Here is a 24,546-nt window from a genome sequence, read left to right on the forward strand (position 1 = left end):
TCACAGAAATACGTGGGAGAGATGCACGTTAAAGGGACTACGGAGATCTGACCGGACACTACTCACATCTGTAGCCTGGCTTCTTTCCTTCCTCTTATGCACAAGACAACAACCCCCTCGTGAATAAAGGGAAAAGGAGCCACCGCAGAAGACACGTGGGATGTTACTTACTTAAAAGACACTTGAGGCTTGTTTGGTGGAGCTTCGGATAGAGAGAAGGGGGGTGGGAGGGGCTGGACAAAGAGAGGAGAGAGCGAGCGAGCAAGAGAGAGAAAGAGTAAGAAGGAAAGGAGGGCAGAGCACAAGGATCACGTTCAGGGTGGAAGTCATTTGTGTCTGTGGACAGAGGCAGTATGGAAATGCTGGGGAAGTTCTGGAAATACTGCTAAAGGTCAGTGGCTTGGGAAAATCTCATAAATACACTTTTACTTTGGGGAAGTACCTTAAAAACTCTTACTTTTAAAAGAAAACCTACCATCTCAAGTGTTTCGTGTGGTGTGGCTCAACCTTTCAGCCAGAGGAAGGAAGTCTGGTACAAACCAAAAATTAGTATTAAGAAACATCGAGACTCCACTTCTCCAAGGTCAAGAGCTTCTGCTCACTCGTCCGTTTTCTGCCTCACCCAACACCTCCTCTGCTGGTAAAGGTCTCTGCACTACCCCTCCCAGGAAGCGGGTGACCCTTCCTGCTCTGCCCCCTCAAAGCTCAACCACCTGGTTCCAACTCCAGGACTCTCTCCCACATGACCTGTGTGTCTCTGTTACAGAATTGAGGGCAAAGTGCCCCCATGCGTTAAGCATACAAGTTTTATGACATCTCATGTCATGCCAACAATTACACAGACCTTCCTAATGGGGTAAGTAACTTGTGTTACGCAGTCTGACTTGAATTAGCCCAGCAAAAAACGGATGCCTAGTTTATCGGCAGACCAGATGACTGGTCCTGCTAGAACGAAGAACGACAACTTTAACTCCTGCCACGGTCTCCTGGGAAAGGTGGGAGGCCAAGTACCATTAATGATTCAGAGCATCGAGACTCTTCTTGGATGAAAGGCTTTTCAAGGATCTCAGCCAGAGTACGACAGGTAAGTACGGCCAACCCCGGGCTCCCTCAATCTACTGTCACGTTTGCAGTTGCTACCAGAATGATCCACCAGCGATACTGTAAGCACAACCTTGAATTTGGTGCTTCTCTCGGGAAATGAAGACTTGGACAGAGCCTCTCATCACAGTCACACTCTCCCCAACAGGGTTCCTGGTACAGGAGAATTTGGCTTCCCCCGCACATGGTACTTCTCAACCATTTTGCATGCCACCATAAACACAAATGACTCTGCCATCTCCCCGGGATCCCGGCTCGTCTTCGCTGGCTGCCTGCAGGGACCCTCAGGGCCTAGTACAGACCTCTTGGGTATTTTTTTTTTTTTAATTGACAGAGAGAGAGAGAGACAGCGAGAGAGGGAACACAAGCAGAGGGAGTGGGAGAGGGAGAAGGAGAAGCAGGCCTCCGGCCGAGCAGGGAGCCTGATGCGGGGCTCTGATCCCAGGATCCTGGGATCACGACCTGAGCCGAAGGCAGACACTCAGCGACTGAGCCACAAAGGCATCCCTCTTGTATGCCATTTTGTAAGAACAATTAACTGCATGAATTCAGAAACGCCCCCTAGCTCTTGGCAACAGAAGTCTGTAAGTCTGTAGAAGACACACAAGCTGCGGTCACTTTTTCTGACACTATGCACGCTGAACAAAAAGACGGCAAAGGAATAAAGGCACACTTATAGTTCAGATAGAGAAAATAAAACCATTCATTCACACAACGGAGACTGAGACCTCCCAGTTCCACTGGGCTATGAGGTCAGCGCAGCTGCTGGAACTGCGCTGTCAGAGAGGACAGGGGCCGAGTGACTACAGATAAAGGTCGGAGTCTGCAGACTCCGCCACATCAGCCACAGGCAGCAACCCAAGACTCGGAATGTGCTTCCCTGGCGTGAGATGTACTCTGAGTGTAAAAATATGTACCGAAGTTGGACCTATCTTGTTTGCGGATTTTGATTACAGCATGGAACACAGATCTGGCTACTGGAATATTAAAAAGGACACACGTGGCATGCATTCGTGACACACGCTGTACTTCTTTTCTACCAAACACCACGGATCTAAACTCGAAGCCTGAGCTTTCCCAGAACTACCTGGGTGTGCACTGCTAAACGAAGGAGCCTGTACTGAGCGTCCACATACGATTTCTGGGGGAAAGGGAGAAAGATGAGTTCCATCACTTTAAAAGACTGTTAAAAACACTCATCTGAGCTTTTAAAAAGGAACTCACAGCTACCTTACCTGGAGTGTTGGTTCTCGGCTGAGTGACTTCGGTAGTGCTGTGGGTCAGAAGTTCTGGTCTGCAAAACACGGGCGGGATGAGTAACAGCGCGCGCAGGAGCGCCCAGCAGGCCGCCCCACACAGCTGGGCGCTGTCCATGACGTCACCACGCTTCAGTCCGGTGGGGGGGGAAATCAGCTGGAGGACTCGATTATTTTGAAAATAGCAATTTTCACAGATTCAGCTTCTGACCAAATGTCCTCAAAGGCACGTGAAGCTCAACGGTGCAAAACCAGTTGCCATCTCCCCAAAACCGTTCAACTGCTTCTGAAACCGCACGAGCTCCACCACAATACGGTCAGAAATATCTAGCTGTGCTGAACTGAAGAGCCCTCTCCCTTACACGATGAGACCCGGTGACCAGAGAAACGCACAAGCCCCAACGAACAAGCCAGAGCTACGCATTCTACTGCCACAGCAGCCTTCTGTAGTGAAGACAGGCCTTCGGCACCCTTTCCCTCCCCACACATCACCCATTCCACTACCCTTCAAACTCAAGCCAGAAGAATCCTTTTAAAACGCAAATCCAGGGGCGCCTGGGTGGCTCAGTGGGTTAAGCCTCTGCCTTTGGCTCAGGTCATGATCTCAAGGTCCTGGGATCGAGCCCCGCATCGGGCTCTCTGCTCAGCAGGGAGCTTGCTTCCCCCCCTTTCTCTCTCACTGCCTGCCTGTGATCTTTCTCTCCATCAAATAAAATGCAAATCTAAATTATTATTATTATTATTATTATTATTATTATTATTATTATTTTTAAAGCAAGTTCTTTGCCCAATGTGGGGCTTGAACTCGCAAACCCAAAATCAAGAGTCGCACACCATACCAACTGAGCCCGTCAGGGGTCCCACCAACTGCTTTTGTTTGTTTGTCAGAGCGAGCGAGTGAGCACACAAGCAGGCAGTGAGGCAGGCAGAGGCAGAGAGAGAAGCAGGCTCCCCGCTGAGCAAGCAGCCCGATGGGGGACTCGATCCTATGACCCTGGGATCATGACCTGAGCTGAAAGCAGAGGCTTTAACCCACTGAGCCACCCAGGCGCCCCCCACCTTTTTTAAGATTTATTTAATTGCGAGAGAGCGAGAGCTAGAGAGACAGAGCACAGAGACAGAGGAGAGGGAGAAGCAGGCTCCCCCACCAAGCATGGAGCCGGACGCAGGGCTCGATCCCTGGGATCATGACCTGAGCTGAAAGCAGGCGCTTAACCGACTGAGCCCCCCAGGCGCCCCGAAATTAATCTTTTCTTAGGGACAGCGTTACATTTGTTTCTGGAGATTATCATCTTACCTTTTAATAACAAATTTAATTCGATTGCCCACTTGTATGATCTTCTCCAGCCTTGGGATGCCATACCATGAGGGGCTTCTAAAAGGAATGTTTTCGGGTAGTCCTTCCACGTAGAGGTCATTAGGATGTGCCTCAAACTTCTGGTAAGGAACGGCCTTGGCCTCCGTGCTCCCCAAGGCTTCAGCTTTACAAAGGAAACACAGTTCAGGAGATTAAGCTCCTGCTGAAATCAGAGTTTAGTATAATCCAAAACGAAACAGTGGTCAACTTTTTGAAAAGCAAAGTAAATTCTGGAAACATACACACTAACTACGGAAACAGCAAAGGCAAGTATGAATGGCCCGTGATCAAGAAGTAACTTCTGGTGGAGGGAAGCTTCTAGATTCGAAGACCATCTTAACAGCTCTATGATCCTGTAAGAGCTTTTTCAGTATCTTTGGGAAGAAATAAACAGGATAAGAGAACTACCATAGAGAATAAAGAACGTAAGTTAAATACTACTTTGTCAAATCATCCAGAGGCCGACTTTGGCTGCTACCTGTGCTCTGAGTGTGAGAATTCTGCTAGTGACTCCTACACACAGTTTCTACTTTTTACTTATACTGCAACGATGAGATGAATGTTCTTTACTCCAACTACATGAATGTGGTATTTCAAAAGTAGCTTCTGCAAAGGATGCACGGAACGGAAATAAAAACAGCAGGCAGAGACTGGTTTAGATGAAAAGCAGCTATCAACCAAAGCTACTGCTTCAGTTCTGTTTAGACCCAGATTCAAAGCAAAACCTTTATCTTTTTTTTTTAGGATTTTTTTTTTTAATTTATTTGATAGGCAGAGATCACAGCTGGTGATGGGCGGCGGGGGAAGCAGGCTCCCCGCTGAGCAGAGAGCCTGATGTGGGGCTCGATCCAAGGACCCTGAGATCATGATCTGAGCAAAAGGCAGAGGCTCAACCCACTGAGCCACCCAGGCACCCCTCAAAGCAAAACCTTTAAAGGGACTTTTCAGATGAACGAGGAAACCCGCAGATGGAGTGTCCAAGAGCAGGTACAAAGGAATGGTTAATTGTGTCAAGTGTGACGACGACGTGGTGCTCGTGTAAGAAATGAAAGCTCTATTCAGAGGCGCGTGAACACAACATAAATGATGCAGTGCCTGTGATGTGCTTCATGTTCCTACCAAGGGGAAAAAAAAAAACAGGAAAAGATGAACAGTGTGGACAATCTTCACGATCACGGATTCTGAAAAATGGGTACATGGGATGGGGCGCCTGGGTGGCTCAGTAGGTTAAAGCTTCTGCCTACGGCTCAGGTCATGATCCCAGCATCCTGGGATCGAGCCCCTCATCGGGCTCTCTGCTCAGCAGGGAGCCTGCTTCCTTTCCTCTCTCTGCCTGCCTGCCTCTCTGCCTACTTGTGATCTCTGTCAAATAAATAAATAATCTTAAAAAAAAAAACAAAAAACGGGTACATGGGAACGCATTGCACTGACTTTCCAGTTTTGAACAGGTGGAGAATTAGAATTTCAAAGTGTAAACATGGCAGCTGTAATCCGTGCTCTGAAACCACTCTGGAGCAGAGCTCTAATAAGAAAGGTCAAGGCCTTCCATTTAACTTCCTCCTTGTGTCATGAGCACTGAATCCGAAGGGCCCAAGTACAAGATCCCTCTCTTGCTCGTTAGCTTTTTTAAAAAGATTTTATTTATTTACTCGTCAGAGAGAGAAAGAACGCACAAGCGGGGGGGCAGCAGGCAGGGGGGAAGCGGGCTCCCCACTGAGCAAGGAGCCCGACACACGGGCTCAATTTCAGGACCCTGGGATCATGGCCTGAGCCGAAGGCAGATGCTAAGCGGCTCAGCCACCCAGGCGCCCGGGACCTCTCTGCTCTAAGTGAAGACTGTGTATTTGGAGCCGCACACAGTGTGATGAAGATCGTGACTGTTAAAAGAAACACTCCCTCAAGAAATACGGCAGAGGCTTTCACACCCGGGAGAAATCCACAACACAACTGGATACGTAACAGAATAATAATTACCGGGGAAATACGGCCAGAAAGAACACAGTCATGATTCGAATGGAATTCCTATGAAATAAAAAGGAATCAAGTGCTGGAGTGGAGATACGAAGAACAGACGTTATGGGGAAAGGGAAGGTCAGCTGCGAAAGCTGGTAGCCAGGGAGGCTTCCTCTAGAGAAAACAACAAGCCCCCGCGCTCCCCCGTCCCCCCTTGTCCCCAGACCCCATGCCACCCTCGGATACTTCGTACTCACCGAGGCTCTGCCCTGTACCTCTCCCCTGCTGTCTGGGGGCGCCCCACTGCCTTCGGCTCTGCCACGTTCTCAGCACCTGGTGCCCAGGTGTCCACGGGTGCAGAAGGCCTACAATGGACTATTTTGACGAAGCCGTGGAACCCTCTGGACTTATGATGTTTGACACTTATAGAAATGTAAGCTTTCCCCCCTTTCCCTTTTAGGAACCTTAGAGGAAGCAGCAACCCTCTCTACGGTACTTACGGTCCTAGACTCACCCAAGGCCATGAGCAAAAACAAAGAACCAGACTTCTACTGTTTATAATGTAGCGACAGGTAAGCTCTTACTTATTTTCTTAGCTCCGACACGAGGCCAGAACATTTCCCATTGGCTCCCTCTTATGTGAATGAGTACATGGGCTTGTCCACAGCCTCTTCTTTCCACAAGGCCAACATCAGCTTGCATGGCAAGCATCTGTGGTGCCAACAGGTTTGGCCGACTCTTTTCCCAAGTTCAACTTCCAGAACCACACGGAAGGGCAAAGTTTAAACCTGTTCATGCAGATACCCTTGGGCTCTGATGACACTATGGTGGCCTCCTCCATCTGACTCATTTCACTAAATGCCTCGGAAATACAATGACCTTTACAGTGGGGAAGACACTTTGGTTTCTCGCTCATTAGCTCATCTCTGACCAGACATACTAGGAGGACGGAACTTGTCACTAAGGCCCTATACTCACACTGGGTAGTCAAGGACAGGGATGAGGAGAAAATACTTAAAATTCAGACTTCTCCCCACTGCCTTCCACTGCCACGTCCAGAGCACAGTCAACAGCAAGTGCACGGATTCGGCAAACAACACATCACCAACGACCTAAGCTCGCAGCTGCCATCCGTGAGGTACCCAAGAGCTGGCTTATTACATCTGACAGCCAGTGCCATGCCCCCTCTCGGAAACCACGGGGCAAGTAAGAATCATCAGCCAGGAGACTCGGCTCTTTGGGCGGTAAAACTCAAATGGCTTCTCCCGCAGAGCAGGAAGAACCGCTGCGGTCCTTGGGCCTGTCCGCGCCAGCGGCCACGCCGCCCCCCACGCAGCCTCCCCCGCGTGGGGCAGCTGGGGTGCTGAGGACGGCCTCTGGTCTTCTCCAGGACACAATGGAACGAGGCCGCACGCCGCGCGTCCGTAGCACAGGCCTGTTCCCGAAGTATCTGGGCAGCGCCTGCTCCAGCACTAAGCACAATTCTAGCAGCGGCAAGACGCGCAGGATCTTGGCTGGTGCTGTAGGGGAGGCAGAAGACCCCCATCGGTGCTTTGAGGAACGAAAACGGGCTGAGACAGGATGTGCTCCGCGGCGTGCGGCAGACAGGCCTCCCAGTGAAGACCTGGCCAACGCGGCCGCACTGGAACGGAGGTAGAAATGAAAAGGAGAGGCACAAAAACATGAGGTCCCAGCAAGGCAACACTCCCCAGGAGGGCAGGACCTATGAAAATTAAAGGACAAGAAGACAGTCACTAGAGCCAGTCTGGAGTGAGCCGGGGGACAGTCCAGGAGGTGACATTAGAAGGCAGGGTGGCCATGAGCAGGGACTGTGGGGTTCATTCCAAGAACAAACGGAGGCCATGGAGTAGAAAACAGAAAAGGGACTTATGGTTCTAATGATATTAAAACCTACTGGCTTTGTAGCACCAGCTCTGACAGTGTGAGAGACAGCAGCAAAGAAGAAAAGGGTAGGATCTGGGCTGAGCTGTAAGTCTGGTCAGCAGGAGGCCTTGTGAGAATCAAGAAATCCAGGGTGACTCCCAGGGCTCTGGCTAGGACAACAGGGGAGAGGGTGGTGTCCCCGGATGGTCGGGGAAAGGAACATGGTTACAAAGGGGGATAAAGATCCTAATTTGGACGCGTGAAGTTGGCAGACGTATGAAACAGGCAGAGGAACAATAAAGTTGTGAAGTCAAATGAGAGTGTCCAGGGTGAGCAGCTAAAATGCAAAAGCCGTCAGGAAACAGCGAATCACGGTACTCCGTTCGTGACATGAGAAGGGAGGGACTGGCGGCCGAGAGAGCACGGCAGGGAAGGAGGCAAGGGACTCAGGACGGAGCCGCCAGGCAGCCCTCCAGGCGCAGATTGAACTGGAGGGAGGTGCCGTCAAGAACGAAAAAGACAGCCAGTGACATGGGAAAAACCAGGAGTCAGCCAGGTCCGAAAGTGTCCGTATAAATGGTGTGTAACCGTGAAAACAAGCAGCAGCACAGCCCGGTTGAAGGCTGCTGAGAAGCACGACACAGCAGGGCAGAGCGGCCCAAGGTAACAAGGGATTCCGCGGCAACAAACCAAACCCAAGTAAGTGACGTGTTTGGGGACGAGAGCCGGCCAGGCCAGGGAACAAGAGAAGAACGGGGGGGGCACACCCCGTTTTTGGATAACCAGCCCTCAGGGACAGACTGTGACCCAGGCCTGCTGCTACAGAAAGCCACACCAAGTGCTATGGAAGGGGCCAAAGACAAGGGACTCCTGGGCTGCAAGGGGCCTGGCGCTGTACCAGCAACACCGGGTCAGACTCACTCAGGAAAAGAGCTCGTGCTTCCGCCGTACGGCCCCCTCCCCTCGGTACGGGTCCACAACGCTGCATGATTAACGCATGTATATTCACCGATGAAAGAAAAGTCAGAATGGCTGAAAAGAAACCATCCAGAAAGACAGATGCTGGCGGGGCTGCGGGGAAAGGGGAGCCCTCCTACGCTGCTGATGGGAATGGAAACAGGTACAGCCACTGCGGACAACAGTACGGGGGTTCCTTAAGGGCTACCCTACAACCCAGTAATTTCACTACTAGGGATTTACCCCAAAAATACAAATGTAGGAATCCAAAGGGGCACATGCACCCCAATGTTTATAGCAGCAATGTCCACAACAGCCAAACTGTGCAAAGAACCCAGGTGTCCATCGACAGAGGAGTGGATAAAGATGATGTGGTGTGTACAAACACACACACACACACACACACACACAAAATGGAATACTACTCAAGCCATCAAAAAATTGAAATCTTGCCATTTGCGACGACGTGGATGAACTAGAGGGTATTACGCTAAGTGAAATCAATCAGAGAAAGACAATTATCATAGGATCTCAAGCGTATGTGGGATTTAAGAAACAAAATAGGATCACAGGGGAAGGGAGGGCGGAATCAAAGTCAGACAAACCATAAAAGAGTCTTAATCATAGGAAATAAACTGAGGGTTGCTGGAGCACAGGGGGTGGGGGGATGGGGTCACTGGGTGACAAGCATGAAGGCAGGCACGTGATGGAAAGAGCCCTGGGTGTTATGTGAGACCGATGAATCACTAACCTCTTTTTCTGAAACTAATAAATACATTATATGTTGACGGATTTTTTTTAAAGAGGGGAAAAAAGGAAACAAGGTGTACATTTCACTGTATTTACTTTCTTAAAAGCAAAATTTGGAAAACTTACTCTGTAATATACTTTAGTCGTGGGGGAAATCAGACTCACCAAATTTTTTGCAGAAGAGCTGATCTACCATTTTTCGCAATTTAGTGATTCTGGCATACCACTCTTCCTTCACTGTAAGAAGAACAAACACACAAACGTTCTCAAACTGGTCGCATTACTAAACCAGGTCAATTAAGTATTACGAATTTTTTCAAAGTTTATTTATTTAAGCAATCTATACACCCAACGTGGGGCTTGAACTCGCGACCCTGAGTGAGAAGGAGTCTCCCCTCCACTGCCTGAGCCAGCCAGGCTCTCCTGTTCTTTTTAAGATTTCAGAATGTGTTTCTTAAGAACAGTGCTGACACCGACTAAAAAGAAGAACAACGGATGAAATGCTGACAAATTGGAAATTAGTAATGAGGCGCGATCTCACAGCTCCAGTGTCAGGACCACAGCTCGGAGAGAGCAGAGCTCTGGTTCCTGAGCAGCAGCCGGTGGGTGAGCTCCGTGATGGTAAACGGAGGGACGGGATGATGCTGGCAAGCTCTCCATCACGCCAACCCTAAGTGAGAGGTTCCTGTTTTCCACTTACACCCCCAGGCCTCCAGAGCCGACAGAAGTAAGAGAACAAGTCGCAAGTGTGTTTCTCCAAAACGCGTCTCACAGACAAGTGATAATACCCACGGCTCTGTGTTCTAAGAAGTCAGCCCTCTTGTGTCCTGTGGACAATGATGAGGGAGGATTGAGGTGACTCATGCAGACGTGGGTGACACACGGATTCACCGTGCCGAGTAACAGACTTTGTGTCTCAGAAGTGGACAAGCTTAGCTCTCTCAGTCTGCCCAGTGGTGTGACGTCTGCACTTACTTAAAATGGGTTATTAGGAAGAACCTTAGTTTATCCTTCTAGAGAACAGAAAATATTATTTCAATACTGTGTATTTCTTGTATATGATGTTGTGATTTGGCGTATTTTTTTTTTAAAGTAACTTCTATGGCCAACGAGGGGCTCGAACTGACAACCCCGAGATCAAGGGCTGTGCGCTCTACCCGCTGAGCCGGCCAGGGACCCCACTATGACACACAGTCTGAAACAAGACTGGAGACCTACCTCCGGAGGCTGGTTTATCAAGCTGTAAGTCCTCCCGTGTTGAATTCAGAAGTTCATGTCTGCAAGGTGAGAAAAAGTACCAAGTGTTTACCAGGTAAGATTCAGCAAAAGTAGCAACTACTAGTACTTATGTGACACTCAGTCGTGAGGGCTGGCTTTAAAAAGATGAGACCATCTGAACTGCTGGGCACAATTAAACCCTCATCTCCAGAGATTTCTAGAGAGTAATCAAACCAAAAGGTAACTGCAAATTGTTTCAAAAGGTGCATCTTGGAACATGTATCCTTCACGGAAAGAGTTCCCTTTGCAACCAACCAAAAGATACCCGATCACAGCGTAACACCGATGAAGGGACCACGAAACTCTATAATGACATCCTTTCACTTTACTTCATACTCAAGACTACCTCACTTCAACACATCTATAAATTGGTTAAAAAAATCCTAACTATATTTCAATACTAACACATCTGTGAGACAGATTACGTGTTTTTTTTTTTTTTTTTATTTAAAAACTGCCCAGAAAACATAATTTCTAAATCACAGAATTTTCACCATCTAACTTATACAGCCCATCACTCCTTTTTGGTGTAATGACCTGAAGTCAGAGGACGCTGGTAGGGGTGGAGATTGGGTCAGAGACAAGATTGACCCCGTTAACAGCCATCTCAGAAATGCTGGAGGGGCCCCTGGGTGGCTCAGTGGGTTAAGCCTCTGCCTCCGGCTCGGGTCATGATCTCAGGGTCCTGGATCGAGCCCCGCATCAGGCTCTCTGCTCAGCGGGGAGCCTGCTTCTCCCTCTCTCTCTGCCTGCCTCTCTGCCTACTTGTGATTTCTCTCTCTCTCTCTGTGTCAAATAAATAAAATCTTTAAAAAAAAAGGAGAAATACTGGAAACCAGCACAGGACTGAATCAATGGTTATAGATAGTGTTTAAGTAGTATTAGTGAGCTATAAATAAAACATTTGCTAAACTCTGTAGAATTACCCTTCTAAAACAAAATATATCCATCAAGATGAAGCACCTTAATTAAGTCCCTCTCAAGGGGCGCCTGGGTGCTCTAGTCAGTTAAGAGTCCGTCTTCGGCTCAGGTCATGATCCCTCTTCTCCCTCTCCCTCTGCTGTGCCCCCGCCCCACCCCCGCTTTGTGCTCCCTCGCCCTCTCCAATAAATAATCTTTCAAAAAAAAAAAATTCTCTCTCAATGAAGAAGAGGGCTTCCATAACTATAACTAAGTGTACTGAAAGGACTTGGAACAGGACGTGCGGCATGAAGTATCCCACGGCAGGCTGGCATTAACACTTCAACATCCAAACAGTTTTATATACTTTAAGGTTAGCAAATACTAGCAATAATATGTACGTTAAAAAATACATACAATAAATTCTATATAAATATAATTCTATATATAAAAATTCTATATAAATATAACAAAACTATAAAATAAATTCTGTGTTTTATTTTGCTATTTAAAAAATGAATTTAAAACCTCTAATATTAAAAGCACAATTGAATAAAATGACAGCGCAAAAGAGTTTTCTTAAAACAAACTTATTCATGTAGTAATGCGTAGGGGGGGGGGATCCTTACTGACGGTCCTCAGCGAGTGTCAGCTTTAGAGCAAGCCCATTTAGCTGACACTTCAATTTCAGAGTCCATTAGATCTCACAACTAAAAATTTATTTGCAACAAGATCCTCTCTGGGGAGGACAGCTCACTCATTATTCTCAGGTACCTCTTGGGTCTCTTTCATGCTTAGTTAAATTTTAAAAGCTGTCACCCCCTTACTGAATACCAACACAGATAGAAGCATGCTTGGCTGTAATCTCTGACCGAAGTGGTTATTAAATTCCCATTTTTTAAGCAGTTCCACAGTGTTCCCAAAGTAAGGAAGCTGAATACTTCTGCAAATGATAAATATTGTTATTCCACTACTGATATATTTTTTAAAAGATTTATTTATTTGTCAGAGAGAGAGAGAGAGGGAGAGCGAGCGAGTGAGCACAGGCACACAGAGCAGCAGGCAGAGGCAGAGGGAGAAGCAGGCTCCCCGTCGAGCAAGGAGCCCGATGTGGGACTCGATCCCAGGCCGCTGGGATCATGACCTGAGCTGAAAGCAGCCGCTTAACCAACTGAGCCACCCAGGCGTCCCTGATTTTTTTTTTTTTAAGGTTTATTTTATTTGACAGCAAGCGAGCAGGGGCAGGGGGCGGCGGGGGGTGGGAGGGTGGGAGTGGAGAGAGACTCTTAAGCAGACTCTGTGCAGAGCCCAAGGAAGGACTGAGCAGAAACGGAGTCAGAAACTTAACCGACTCTACCCCCCAGGAGTCCCTAATTCCACGACATTCATTTCCTTTACTGTTTATAGTTCAAGAGATCTCAGGAAAAAAGTTTAAAAATCAGTTGTAATATACACACAGTTCAGAAAGACTCATCTCCAACAGAAGGACTTAAAATGAGAGCTGTGGGGCGCCTGGGTAGCTCAGTCGTTAAGCCTCTGCCTCCGGCTCAGGTCATGATCCCAGGGTCCTGGGACGGAGCCCCACATCGGGCTCTCTGCTCAGCAGGGAGCAGGCTTCTCCCTCTCCCACTCTCCCTGCTTGTGGTCCCTCTATCACTGTGTCTTGCTCTGTCAAATAAATAAATAAAATCTTTAAAAAAAACAAAAACAAAAAAGCCCTGTTTCTCAGCAGAAGCAAACCCATCGCCGCTCCTGGGGGCCTGAGTACTACTTGGTCTAGACCCCTAATGGCTTCTCTTTCTCAAGCCTGTACCCGGCTGAGGCATGAGCACGCGACAGAATTCTAACCAGAGAAGGGTAAGGCCACCTCCCAGGAGACCAAAGGTCGCTGCGGTCCCTCCTGTACACCCAGCCTGGCTGTGGAGCCTGTAATGACGGCATCCAGCACGCTACTGGTCTAAGGAAACCAGGAGCACAAGGAAGAAGAATCTGGAGAAGAGAAGGAGAGCCCCACACACCAGTTTTAACCGTCCCACCTCTGACCTCCTCGTGAGGGAAGCATTCTACTGCGTGAAGTCCACTCATGAGGGCTTTTGTCCCTTCCGGCCGCAGATCCTAACTGCTCCCCACCCTTTCCATGTCGGAAAGTCTCTATCTGGGGCGCTGGGGTGGCTCAGGCTGTTGAGGGTCTGACTCTTGGTTTTGGCTCAGGTCATGACCTCAGGGTCGTGAGACTTGAGCCCCAGGTCAGGCTCCCTGCTCAGCGCAGAGTCTGCTTGAGATCCAATCTCTCTCTCTCTCTCTCTCAAATAAATAAATACATCTTTAAAAAAAGAAAAAAAGCAGACCTAAAAACAAGACACTGTTTATTGGTACCGATTGGTACTGCACTGCTTTTTAAAAATATTTTACTGATACATTGATCCTCTATTCCTTTCTTCAGGAGACTCAGCAGAGAACTGGAGAACAAGACTGACAGCTATACGTCAATCACACATGGGCAAATCCTCATGTTCCAGAAGCCAAGTCTGGACATGACTAAGAAAATCCTGTCCACAGAAACACATTAAAATGTGGTGAATAAAATAATATATAACTCAAATTTAATTAAAATACAGCCCTGGAGGTTAAAGAACATTTGACAACAGTATAAAAAAATGCACTAAATGAGAACAAAGACAAGAGTCCAAAAAGCGCCTTACTTCTTTATCACAAAACGAATCCTTTCCTTGGCCAGTAATATCCTCTCAAGGCGAGGAATTCCGTAAGTAGATGGCCTTCTAAAAGGAATTCCTTCCGGAAGTCCTTCTACATAAAGATCTTCAACGTGCGACTGGAAAAGAGGGTATGGGATCGTCACAGGACCTTTGGCTTTTATAGCTTGAGCTTTAAGGATAAAAAGAGAAAGGAAAAATTATTAATTGAGACAGGGATTAACCACACAGTCTGTACAACAGCGTAATTCAATACGTACTGCTCTGTAACTTTTATGACTATTTTTGCTTCTGTTTACTTTAACTGAATCATAAGAAGAGCAACAGAGGGGAACTAAAAGAAAAAGAACACCAATGATACAGGTACTCCAACCGAATCTGCAATCAAATAATGCATTATCTGGGGGTAATGCAGATGCAGCTAGACGTCCTGCTGAAATCTAAGGAACATACGATCCAGAAAAACATACCGGTTCACATCAGCTAGACAGGAAGACAAGTCGTGTTTTTCAATGATAAACATTGGTGTAAAAAGGGATTTTTTAAATGAAATTAACAGAAGCAGAAGATTTTCCTGAATTGTAAAGATTCTGCTACAATTTATTTGTCCAAAGGTAAAATAATGCAGTAGCTGCAAAAGGTCAAAAGCATGGGGAGTCTCCAGATTCCAGTATAATGAGAAGACCTTAGCGATGTTATCAAACAACTTACAAAGGGTCAGATTCTCTAAACAACAGGGCACCATGTGACTCTCTGGGCACTACACGCCATGTCTGCAGTGTGCTAATGGAACTGATGTCAAGATGGTTCTCTCCCTTCACCCAACTCCCGATTTTGCATTGTTTTCAAGTAAGCCTTAAAGCTGATGTGGGGCCTGAACCCACGACCCCGAGAGCAAGAGCAAGAGCAAGAGCAAGAGCAAGAGCAAGAGGTTCTCCTGCCTGAGTCAGCCAGACCCCTTCAGCAGCCCCTTCTGAAAGGTGGACTTCTTAGAGCTGAAGTGACAGGATGGCTGGGACACTGCAGTTTTAAAGGTTTAAAAAAAAAAAAGCATAGGCTAAGTTCGTCCCCAACAGAGGCACATTTGCAGACACCATCAAAATTCCGCAGTTAAACCTTCTGAGGCGGAGTCAATGACAGCAGATGTTCGAGCACCGCAGGGCAGGTACCTACCACAATCCTTCCAGACCTCTCCTTCATGAACACAGCCCCGCCGAGGAAGCAGCCTTCCAGCGGGTGTGCCACAAGGACAGCAGATGAGCTACTGACCTGGCCATGGCCCCTTTTAGCCCCAAAGCAGGACAGACTCCGGCGCCCTCCCCTTGCTCCCTCCTTCTCCCACAGGAATCGCCCTCCATCAGAACAGCCGCCCCTTCTCACTAGTACTTTATGTTAAAGTCTGTTTGCTAAACAGGAGTGCGGGTACTGACGTTTCATGGGACCACGGTGCACATTAATACCGGCTGCCTTAACATCCTCTGTTGGCACGCCGCTGCTGAAAATCCTAGTCACATCACAAAGAAAACATCTTCCCCTAAGGCTATCACCATTAAAATTGTTTCCATTTGTGAAATGTGAGTATTGTTCTTATACTCTCAAAACAGTCGGAAAACAGTTTTCTTATATGCAAAATAATGCGATAAACCACCATCACGACAAAAGCAAAAACATAATTTTTGTTTTCATGAGAAGCACTGAGATTTGTAAAATTGTTCTAAGAGTAAATTACTTTTACTCTAAACACTACTACAGTAATTATATAATAAAGTATAAACAACAAGCACCATGCACTTACGGGCCACCTATTACAGACACTACACCGTCTAACTTACCAAATCTCCCGAAAACAGCCTCAGAGAGGATGAAGAGAAAGGGCCCCGCATTCTGGCCCCAGGGCCTGTAGCCGTACCAGCGGGGAACAGTGCCGATCATAGAACAAGTTCTGGAAGTTTATGCTTTAAAATGGACCAAGTAAGATCACAGGGAAAACGCTACGGCTACTAGAGAGGGAAGGCCACTAGGAGAGCCTTAAGGAGAAGTTACTGAATTTGTTACTGAGTTTACTCTCCTTCCGAATCTTCACAGAGGGGTCGAGTGTCATCCCTGAAAAATGGTACAGGAGCCGCCTCTTCAAGCTGAGTAAATAATGCCAGTGTTGTCTATCATTTAAGAACTTCACCCACAGAAACCCCGTGAGTGGGAGAGCACTCCAAAAAAACAATTTTCAAGTGAAAATTCAGTATAATCAGCCCATTTTCTAGACTGTTAGTCCACTGCAAAGTTAGGAATCCTCCAAATAATGGGGTGCCTGGGTGGCTCAGTCATTAGGCGTCTGCCTTCAGCTCGGGGCATGGTCCCAGGGTCCTGGGATCGAGCCCCGCATCTGGCTCCCTCTCTCACTCCCTCTGCTTGTGTTCCCTTTCTTGCTGTGTCTGTCAAATAAATAAATAAATAAATTTTTAAAGGTTTTACTTATTTATCTGACACACAGAGAAAGGTCACAAGTAGGCAGAGAGGCAGGCAGAGAGAGAGAGAGGGGGAAGCAGGCTCCCCGCTGAGCAGAGAGCCTGACGTGGGACTCGATCCCAGGACCCTGAGATCATGACCTGAGCTGAAGGCAGAGGCTTTAAGCCACTGAGCCACCCAGGCGCCCTAAATAAATAAAATCTTAAAAAAAAAAAAAAAAAAAAAAAAAGAATCCTCCAAATAAGAACACAGTTCAAAGAAGGTTGCTATTTTTAGGTGTTACCTACTTTAGGTAATATATACCAACTGGTAGTAACATGGTGCTTGTTTTTTTGATCACTATCTAAAGGCAGATGTAGGACAGAATAATAAAAGGAGACAAGAATTAAGTTCGATCAGTGGTCCAGAAGATAAGGACACGATATGAATACTGGACTCAACCAAGCAGATGAAAAAAAGACTTTATGAAAAAGCTCATCTTCAATTCGATCGCCAAGATCTGGGACTTCGCAAAACACATGTAATAAAACTCCCAGACGAGCATGGTGAAGGGTTAAAAGAAATGCTAACTGGTAACCAGAGAAGAAAACTTTGCCGAAGCTTCACAGTAATCTAAGCAACAAGGTTTCTAATACCTAAACAGGCGCCCTCCACGAGCTTCTCAGGGACTGGTAACTTCACTGAGAGAGTGAACTTTCTTACACTGGATAAAAAGTAACCCCATTGTTGAAAGACTTATCGACAAACGATTGCAAGAATTTCTGAGTTTAGACCTACCGTATTTTCTTTCAAACAACTCTTCCACTTGTTTCCGTAGATCAGTAATTCGAGCATTCCACTTCTCTGAAAAATTGAGAGTTCCAGTTACATCTGAACACTAAACCCCTGTTTGGGGGCACTGTTCTATTACAGTAACCCAACGTCTAGTGGTTTATTTTCTACATAATACATCCTAATTGTTCTTATATGAAGTCATCTCTACGCCCAAGATGAGCCTTGAACTCATGACCCCAGCCAAGAGCAAAAGTCTCACATCCTAATTTCTTTAATAATCCAGATCCACCTATGTAAATTCACTGTTTTCTTAAGCATTTCTTAAGAATTGTGCTGCTCAAAATTGGTCCAATGAGAGATTATAAGAGGTGTTTTTAAAGTTTATTTTCGAGGTACACCTCTGGTGGCTCAGTCAGAAGAATGTCCAACTCTTGATCTTGGGGTTGTGAGTTCAAGCCCCTCATGGAGGTATAGATTACCTCATTAAGTAAAAAATTTTGAGAAAAATAAAGTTTATTTTCAGAACACTGAGTACCTTCTTTTTTAGCCTGAGAATGTCTAAGGTCAGAAAAGACTAGTCTAACTGAACAGTATAAAATGGAGGCAAAAAGAGGTGTCGTCCAAGGTCATTCAGGAAACCGTCTAAAACCCAAGTTGTGGAAATCAGTATTTATAGATCGTTGAGTGCGGAGGAATAGAAATACATGTAAACGTACTACTATCTATAAAAAATCCAACGTATGTCCAATATTTACGACTATGACAAATTAAAATACCAAAAAGCTATTTAGAAAGTGTAGACGTTACATGTTCTACCTATTCGAAATATGGATTGCACATCATCTGCCCCACTGACGTTCTATTTCGTCCGTTCAAAAAGATACACCATCCACTGGGGCTCGGGTTAGAGTAACTGCTGGCAGGTACACAGAACAAGAAAAATCAAAGCGTAAAACAGATCTTAAATTAGGAAGGTTTTAAAGCTAAGAAAAACGACTTAATTACGGAGTCATCAAAACACTGGTTTGAAGTCTATTCACTGCACTTAACATCGGAAGACAGGCCGGCTGGTGCTCCGGGCAGCGCACCCTCCGCTTCGAGAGCGTCCATGGGCGCCCTTCAACCTGCCCTGGTCCTCCTCCCATCAGAATGAATCTGAGGCAGTAACAGTTTTAAAGCACCTCCCCTGTCTCGCCCCCAGACACACACAGACACACAGACACACTCAGAGGTGAGCGAGCGGCTCTAAGTCTTAGGGGAAACAGACAATGTCTGGAAGGCAAGAAAGGAACGGGGTGTGTCCCTGCGGCGGAACCTACCGAAGTTGAACTCCCGCACTTTCCGCTTCCCGGCATTGGCAGGCTCCGCGACGGGCGGCTGGGGGGGCTCGCTGCTCTTTGGTCTCTTGGTAGGTGGAGAATAATCATCATCTTGAAAAAGAGAATTGTCATCACTGGAGGAACAGTCTGAGTGAGCTCCGGCTACTGTCTGTTCGATTCTCAACATTCAAAGGACGGGGGCCTTTACGCCCGCTGGCGGCCGCAGTGGGCACTTCTCTGCGGTCATTTCTGGCCCACTCCTTCCCAGGGACACCTGCAGTTCTCCTACTCCTGGGGGAACGTGCTCAGCTGACAGCCCTCATTTTCTTCTGCCTGACATCCTCTTCTTTGGTTTGTTTGAGTTACATCCTCCTAAATTTCCCTTCTCCCCCAACCCCTCTCGGGTCCTAAGACTACAGTTTCTTTCAAGTCTTTCAAGAAAAAGGTTTTAAGAGAGACAGATACCTAAAATTATACAAATATATACAAAAAGGGGAAGGAAATACAGCTCGAACAGAGAAACATTTCAGCTCATACAAAATCTAAGCATGCATAAACAAGGGAGGGGGGTAACTGGATGTCGACCACTTTTAACAAACACAAAACTTACAGAATTAATGGAACAGGGCTACATTGTGAAACAGATAATGCTAGAGTCAACACAAAACCCAGGAGAAATGAGCAAGCAGATACTGAAGTACAGAACACAGATTTCAGACGTCTCTAGTGTGAGTTCATGCTACCGTTTTCACGGATATGTCCTGCAGCTCAACCCTGCTAGGAAACTTCATCTAAGGCCAGAATTAAGGACATCTGGATAAAATAAGAAAAGCAATCAAGATCATCTTTTTCTAGAACCCCAAAAATGTCACATGGCACAATCCTAACTTTGCTGCTCAAACATCGTCCATAATTTACTAAAAATATCCCTTTAAGAAATCTCTACTTGAAACTCAATGTGGGGATAGAAAAAAAATAATCACTGTGTTAAGGAATCACCAAAAATGCCATTCAAATACTACAGGTTACTCCTTGAAATAACCTTCACTGTCCTCTGAACAGCTCAAGAAACCGGCTCCACGAACGCTATGTGACTTGACCTTGTCACCCTGCTCGACAGTGCAGCTGAAATCAGACTCAGTGTAACTCTTAGGACTGAACTAGCACGGTACTCTCCAAGAGATAACAAGAAATTCAAATCCACCCAAATATGTGACATTGCCTGGAACAACCATACATGACTTCTGTGCGCTTCGTATGTCAATCGAGGGAAAATCAGACCAAAGCCTGAAACACCTGTCTGCCATTCTCTCAGATATCAGAGATGATCAGACGCTGTCAACGTGGCTCATGACTTTGGGTTCTTCCCCTAATGCCAACAGATACTCTAGCAGCCTGAAATCATCTGCTCGTTATTCTAACCAACAGGAGAAAAAGTCACCAATGCCACCAATACTGGATTAAGTTACATTAGGACCCATTTATGAGCTGGGAAAGACCATGATGCCACATTTAGTGGATCCTGGGAAATGGTATCATAGGACCAACTTACAACACTCCAGCTTTCATGTGTTGACTGTCACTGCACAAACCCTTCCTCAAACCCAGAAAAAAAGAAATCTATCCTAAAAGATCTTAAAATTAGAAACTACTAGTAAAATACAAGTTAACCATGTCTTCTGGGCTTATTAAATTACGACAAGCATTAGTGGCCAAATGGTTACAAAAATGGTCCAAACACTATAAGAGATTATCAAGTAATTAAATTCAACCTAAAAAGACACAGTTGCGAAAACATACACGATATCATGAATACACTTGCCCTTCCATTCTGAAAATGTACTGGAAAAAAACCCAAAATGTCTTTCTCCAATTGCAGATTTTAGAAGCCTACAAGCACGTTTACGCTAGTTTGCATAATGAAAGACACTCGCTTCACCTACGAACAGGGTCAAACCATTCTGTTCTACTTCAACTAATCTCCACCCCCAACTGGAACCGGCTGGAACTCATGACCCCGAGATCAAGAGGAGCACGCTGTAGCGGCCCAGCCAGCCGGGGGCCCTGCGTCAAAGCCTTTTAAAATGCTTAATGTTAAAATTTCTTTGCAAACATTAAGCAATGACGTTGAAAACAGAAGTACTCTCCCTGTGGGCTAATGTAGCCTATTTCTATAGGTCATCGTTTAAGCTGTTAACTGAAATTACATAAAACGAAAACCAAAAGAGCATAAAATTAAGAAGACAAGAGAGCCGAAGGGTAGTAACGAAGAATCCCCACAATTCTATTAGACTGACCTCAACTATACACTCGAAAACCCGGGCCCGGGGAAAGGGCATGAGAGCCTGTCTCCAGTGTCAAGTTGGCTTCGACGAGTCCGGCTTTATTTTACAAGGTAAAGGATTTAGTGGGATAAATATACTTTACAAAAGTAACCTCACTAACCATAAACAGAAAGAAAAGAACAAAAACAAACCTAGGAGAGTGTGTGCAAACAAGACAAGCTATGGAGCAGACTGGGTATTATTAAAAAGTGGTTCCCCATTTCTCTCCAGCGACAAGTAAGTTTAATCTATACATGTGAACCAAGAGATGAATTTCATTATTTGTGATAATAAAATAGCACACCACACATTCGAGTAAAAGACTAACCCACTTCATATATTTACTCATCAATCTTTGGGTGTTTTAAATCCTGTGAAACATGGAATGAAACCACAGCAACAGCTATGACCTTCCATAGCCTCTTCCACTCTTTGCTGCTAAAAACCCCAATTTCTTTCGTGAAAGTATGAGGAAATGTTATTCTTGACCTCGAAAACCTTGCCCCAAGGGGCCAAAATTACTTTCCGCTCTGTAGCAAAAATATCAAACAAAGCTCTAAGCATTTGCGTCTTCCGCCAGTCAGGTCGGACAGACCGACCGGCCATCCTAATGGTCAGGACATTTCCACACTAGAAGCAACCACTGTTGTGTTAAAAGACACACATTTCAGGAAGCTTCAAATTCAAGCCCAAACTAAAAATGTTTACATCATCAAGGCTAAAAGCTTTTAAGATAAATTTCAAAATATTTTAATGTGGGGAAGCTGTTACGTGGGAACAATAAGCATTACACTACCAGGACTAACCAAAGCTCCTATCACACCTTGAAAAAAGGCAGCTACTGTCCCTATTTAAAATCCGTACTTTCAAAAGCCCGTTCTCCTTTTTGCAACATATTTACAAATATACCTACAGGACACCACAGGCTTCAGAGCTAAAATGTATTATGGCATCCTGAATGCTGAATGCATTAACAAAATATGCAACAAATTTTCTGGTACTTTTATTTGCAACACAATCCAATAGTAGTATTTTCATCATACAATCTGACACCTATCATTTAAAAATCAAAATAAACTAGATACTACCCCTTTTGAAAAGTACACAGAATTACCCTCCACATGTCAAATTAATGGACAGTAATTTTCATCCACGGATCCAGGTCCCAACTCCTCTAAAACTCTAATTTCTACACGAACAGTTGGAAGTTCATTACGTGACTCTTCAGCAGCTATAATATTCAAAACACAAAAATCTCAAATATGAACGTACTCAATCATCCAGAGCCTGCGAACAGGCCGGTAACATTTCTAAGCCAAGCAAAATAACTAAACAATGACGGACAGCAAAGCCTACTGACTGACTCTCTTTTCAGAACATACCCAGACTTCACCACCTTCATCTCCACGGCCTCCACCTGGTTCTAGAACCCCCAGCTTTCCGCCCCGGGGAGCCCAACGCAGCAGCAGCCTTCTGCGCTGGTGGTCTCGCTCCTCTCCTGGTCTGCTCTCGGTCTTTCAGAAAACAGCCCTGTTTCCTCACAGGGAAGGACAGAACCTGGTGCTCCCCTTGATCAAAACCCTCCAGCAGACCTGCCTATTTTGTTCGCGTCTGAACGCTCACTACCTCGCACGGGCCCAAGGCACATACACACAGCTGGGTACTCGCAGTGACTGAACGGGTACTTGCAAACCGCAGTCCTTGAGCACAATCAGCAGCCGGACATGTACGAGGCTCCTATGCATGAAAGTCACGGAAAAGGATTCCAACAGAGGATGACAGTGTCCTCCGCTGCCCGTCCACGTGCCAACTATGTGCAGAACCGCACCCCCATGTTGAAGTATTTACATGTTTCCACGGAAAGGAGAGAGAAAATCTACTTCAAACATAGTTTTACTTAAAAAGATGAGGGATTAAGTTCTAAATGATTAATCTCTTCACTATCAACGTAAAGAAAAACCGAGGTGAAGAAACAGACAGGAGGTCAGGCCCCAGCACAACGGGCATGTGCGAATGGCTCAGGTTGGGGGACCGAGGTCCTAAAAAAGTCACGATCAGGGAACCTCTTCTGGCTGGATAACCAGCCCGTGACAGCGCCAACAATTCTGATGGAAGGTTCTCTCTGCATGCATCAAAGACCGGGCGGCTGTCTGATTTTACCCCCAAATGCAGGCACGGTGTTTACTAAATTCAGGCAGGCGTGGTCCCCTTATTCCAGAGGGGACTCCCAAACCTAAGTCACACAAGGGGGGAATGTGTACCACTGACTTCAGGGACAAGTGAATCCCCACGAACGGGACAGCACAACTCCAAGCACGCCCCCAGCTGCCTAAAGGACTATGATCCTGGATGATGTGTCTGCATCAATGCTAAACGAGCCTCTTTGCATCTCCACGATTCCAAACACAGAGATCGATGGAAAAGTGCTGTGCGAAACACTAACAAACTTATTTGATGACAAGTTCTTTTTTTTTTTTTTTCCTTTTCTATAAAACTATTTGGGAGACCCAGAAAGACAGGGAGAAATTAAAAGTCATCCCAAGCAAGTTAGATTATCTTCATTTATCTTTTTTTTCTTTGAAGATTTTATTTATTTGTGTGAGAGAGAGAGAAAGCACAAGCAAGGGGAGCAGCAGAGGGAGAGAGAGAGAAGCAGGCTCCCCGCTGGGGAGCCCACCATGGGACTCGATCCCAGGACCCTGGGACCGCTACCTGAGCCACAGGCAGATGGCTCATCCAACGGAGCACCCAGGCGTCCCTATCTTCTTTTAAGCACAGCATTTTCCTAAACAAAATTAACATCATTAGCTAGATACACTACTCCTTTTAAACCTGCTTTGTTCATGAAAGGCAGGGATTCTTCAATCTAGAAATCTCAATATTTCTTTTTTTCAGGCCACTTATTTAAAACCAAAGTGAACAAAAAACCCTATTTCAATGCCTGTGTACTTTTTTCTATTATGAGGAAATACCGCATTTTATTTTTCTCACTATCGATATTTAACTAGCTCCCACCATTTTGCAATCATCTTTCCAGAGAAAATTACAACATACACTTGTCCAACAGACGTGCATGTTGGTTCTCATTTGACCTTCCTTGTGATGCTCACAGCTGACCCTCCTTCCAACGAGCCTGGCATTTCACCGCTCTTCTGAGCAGAAGACATTCTCCTACTTGCTGATAAATTCAGCTGGGTAAAGTAAACTTCTGGCACGGTCTTAAGATTCAAGGAAACAGCACTCACCGCTCTCCTCCGCAATGTCAAAACCAAAAAGACTGACACACTTTAGGCTCATGATCCATTTCTTTCATGATTATCTTTAAAGGTGCTGTGCTATAAAAGCAAGTATTTATTTTTAAAGAAATTTTAACAGCTTGCATCTGCTTTAAGCATTCAAAAATCCACCAGGTTACCAGTCTTATTGAAAAGTTTTCTTCGGGGCACCTGGGTGGCTCAGTGGGTTAAAGCCTCTGCCTTCGGCTCAGGTCATGATCCCAGGGTCCTGGGATGG

The 24,546-nt window shown here is 46.0% G+C and overlaps 1 protein-coding gene across 10 annotated transcripts in view; it reads right to left on the minus strand.

Moving 5' to 3' along the window:
• LOC111145631 (general transcription factor IIi) overlaps positions 1-24,546 on the minus strand; it is a 107,127-nt gene that overhangs the window by 19,358 nt on the left and 63,223 nt on the right. For all 10 annotated transcript variants that reach the window (XM_022500678.1, XM_022500675.1, XM_022500673.1 and 7 more), the window contains 7 exons: positions 18,710-18,820; positions 17,394-17,459; positions 14,139-14,322; positions 10,477-10,535; positions 9,424-9,495; positions 3,655-3,838; positions 2,337-2,395 (listed from right to left, as the gene is read on the minus strand). In XM_022500678.1, the coding sequence (XP_022356386.1) occupies positions 2,337-2,395; positions 3,655-3,838; positions 9,424-9,495; positions 10,477-10,535; positions 14,139-14,322; positions 17,394-17,459; positions 18,710-18,820 (735 nt within the window). The remainder of the gene's footprint in view (positions 1-2,336; positions 2,396-3,654; positions 3,839-9,423; positions 9,496-10,476; positions 10,536-14,138; positions 14,323-17,393; positions 17,460-18,709; positions 18,821-24,546) is intronic.

The sequence above is a fragment of the Enhydra lutris genome, unplaced genomic scaffold (assembly GCF_002288905.1).
Source record: "Enhydra lutris kenyoni isolate GAN:26980312 unplaced genomic scaffold, ASM228890v2 scaffoldscaffold13, whole genome shotgun sequence".
Taxonomy (NCBI): Eukaryota; Metazoa; Chordata; class Mammalia; order Carnivora; family Mustelidae; genus Enhydra; species Enhydra lutris.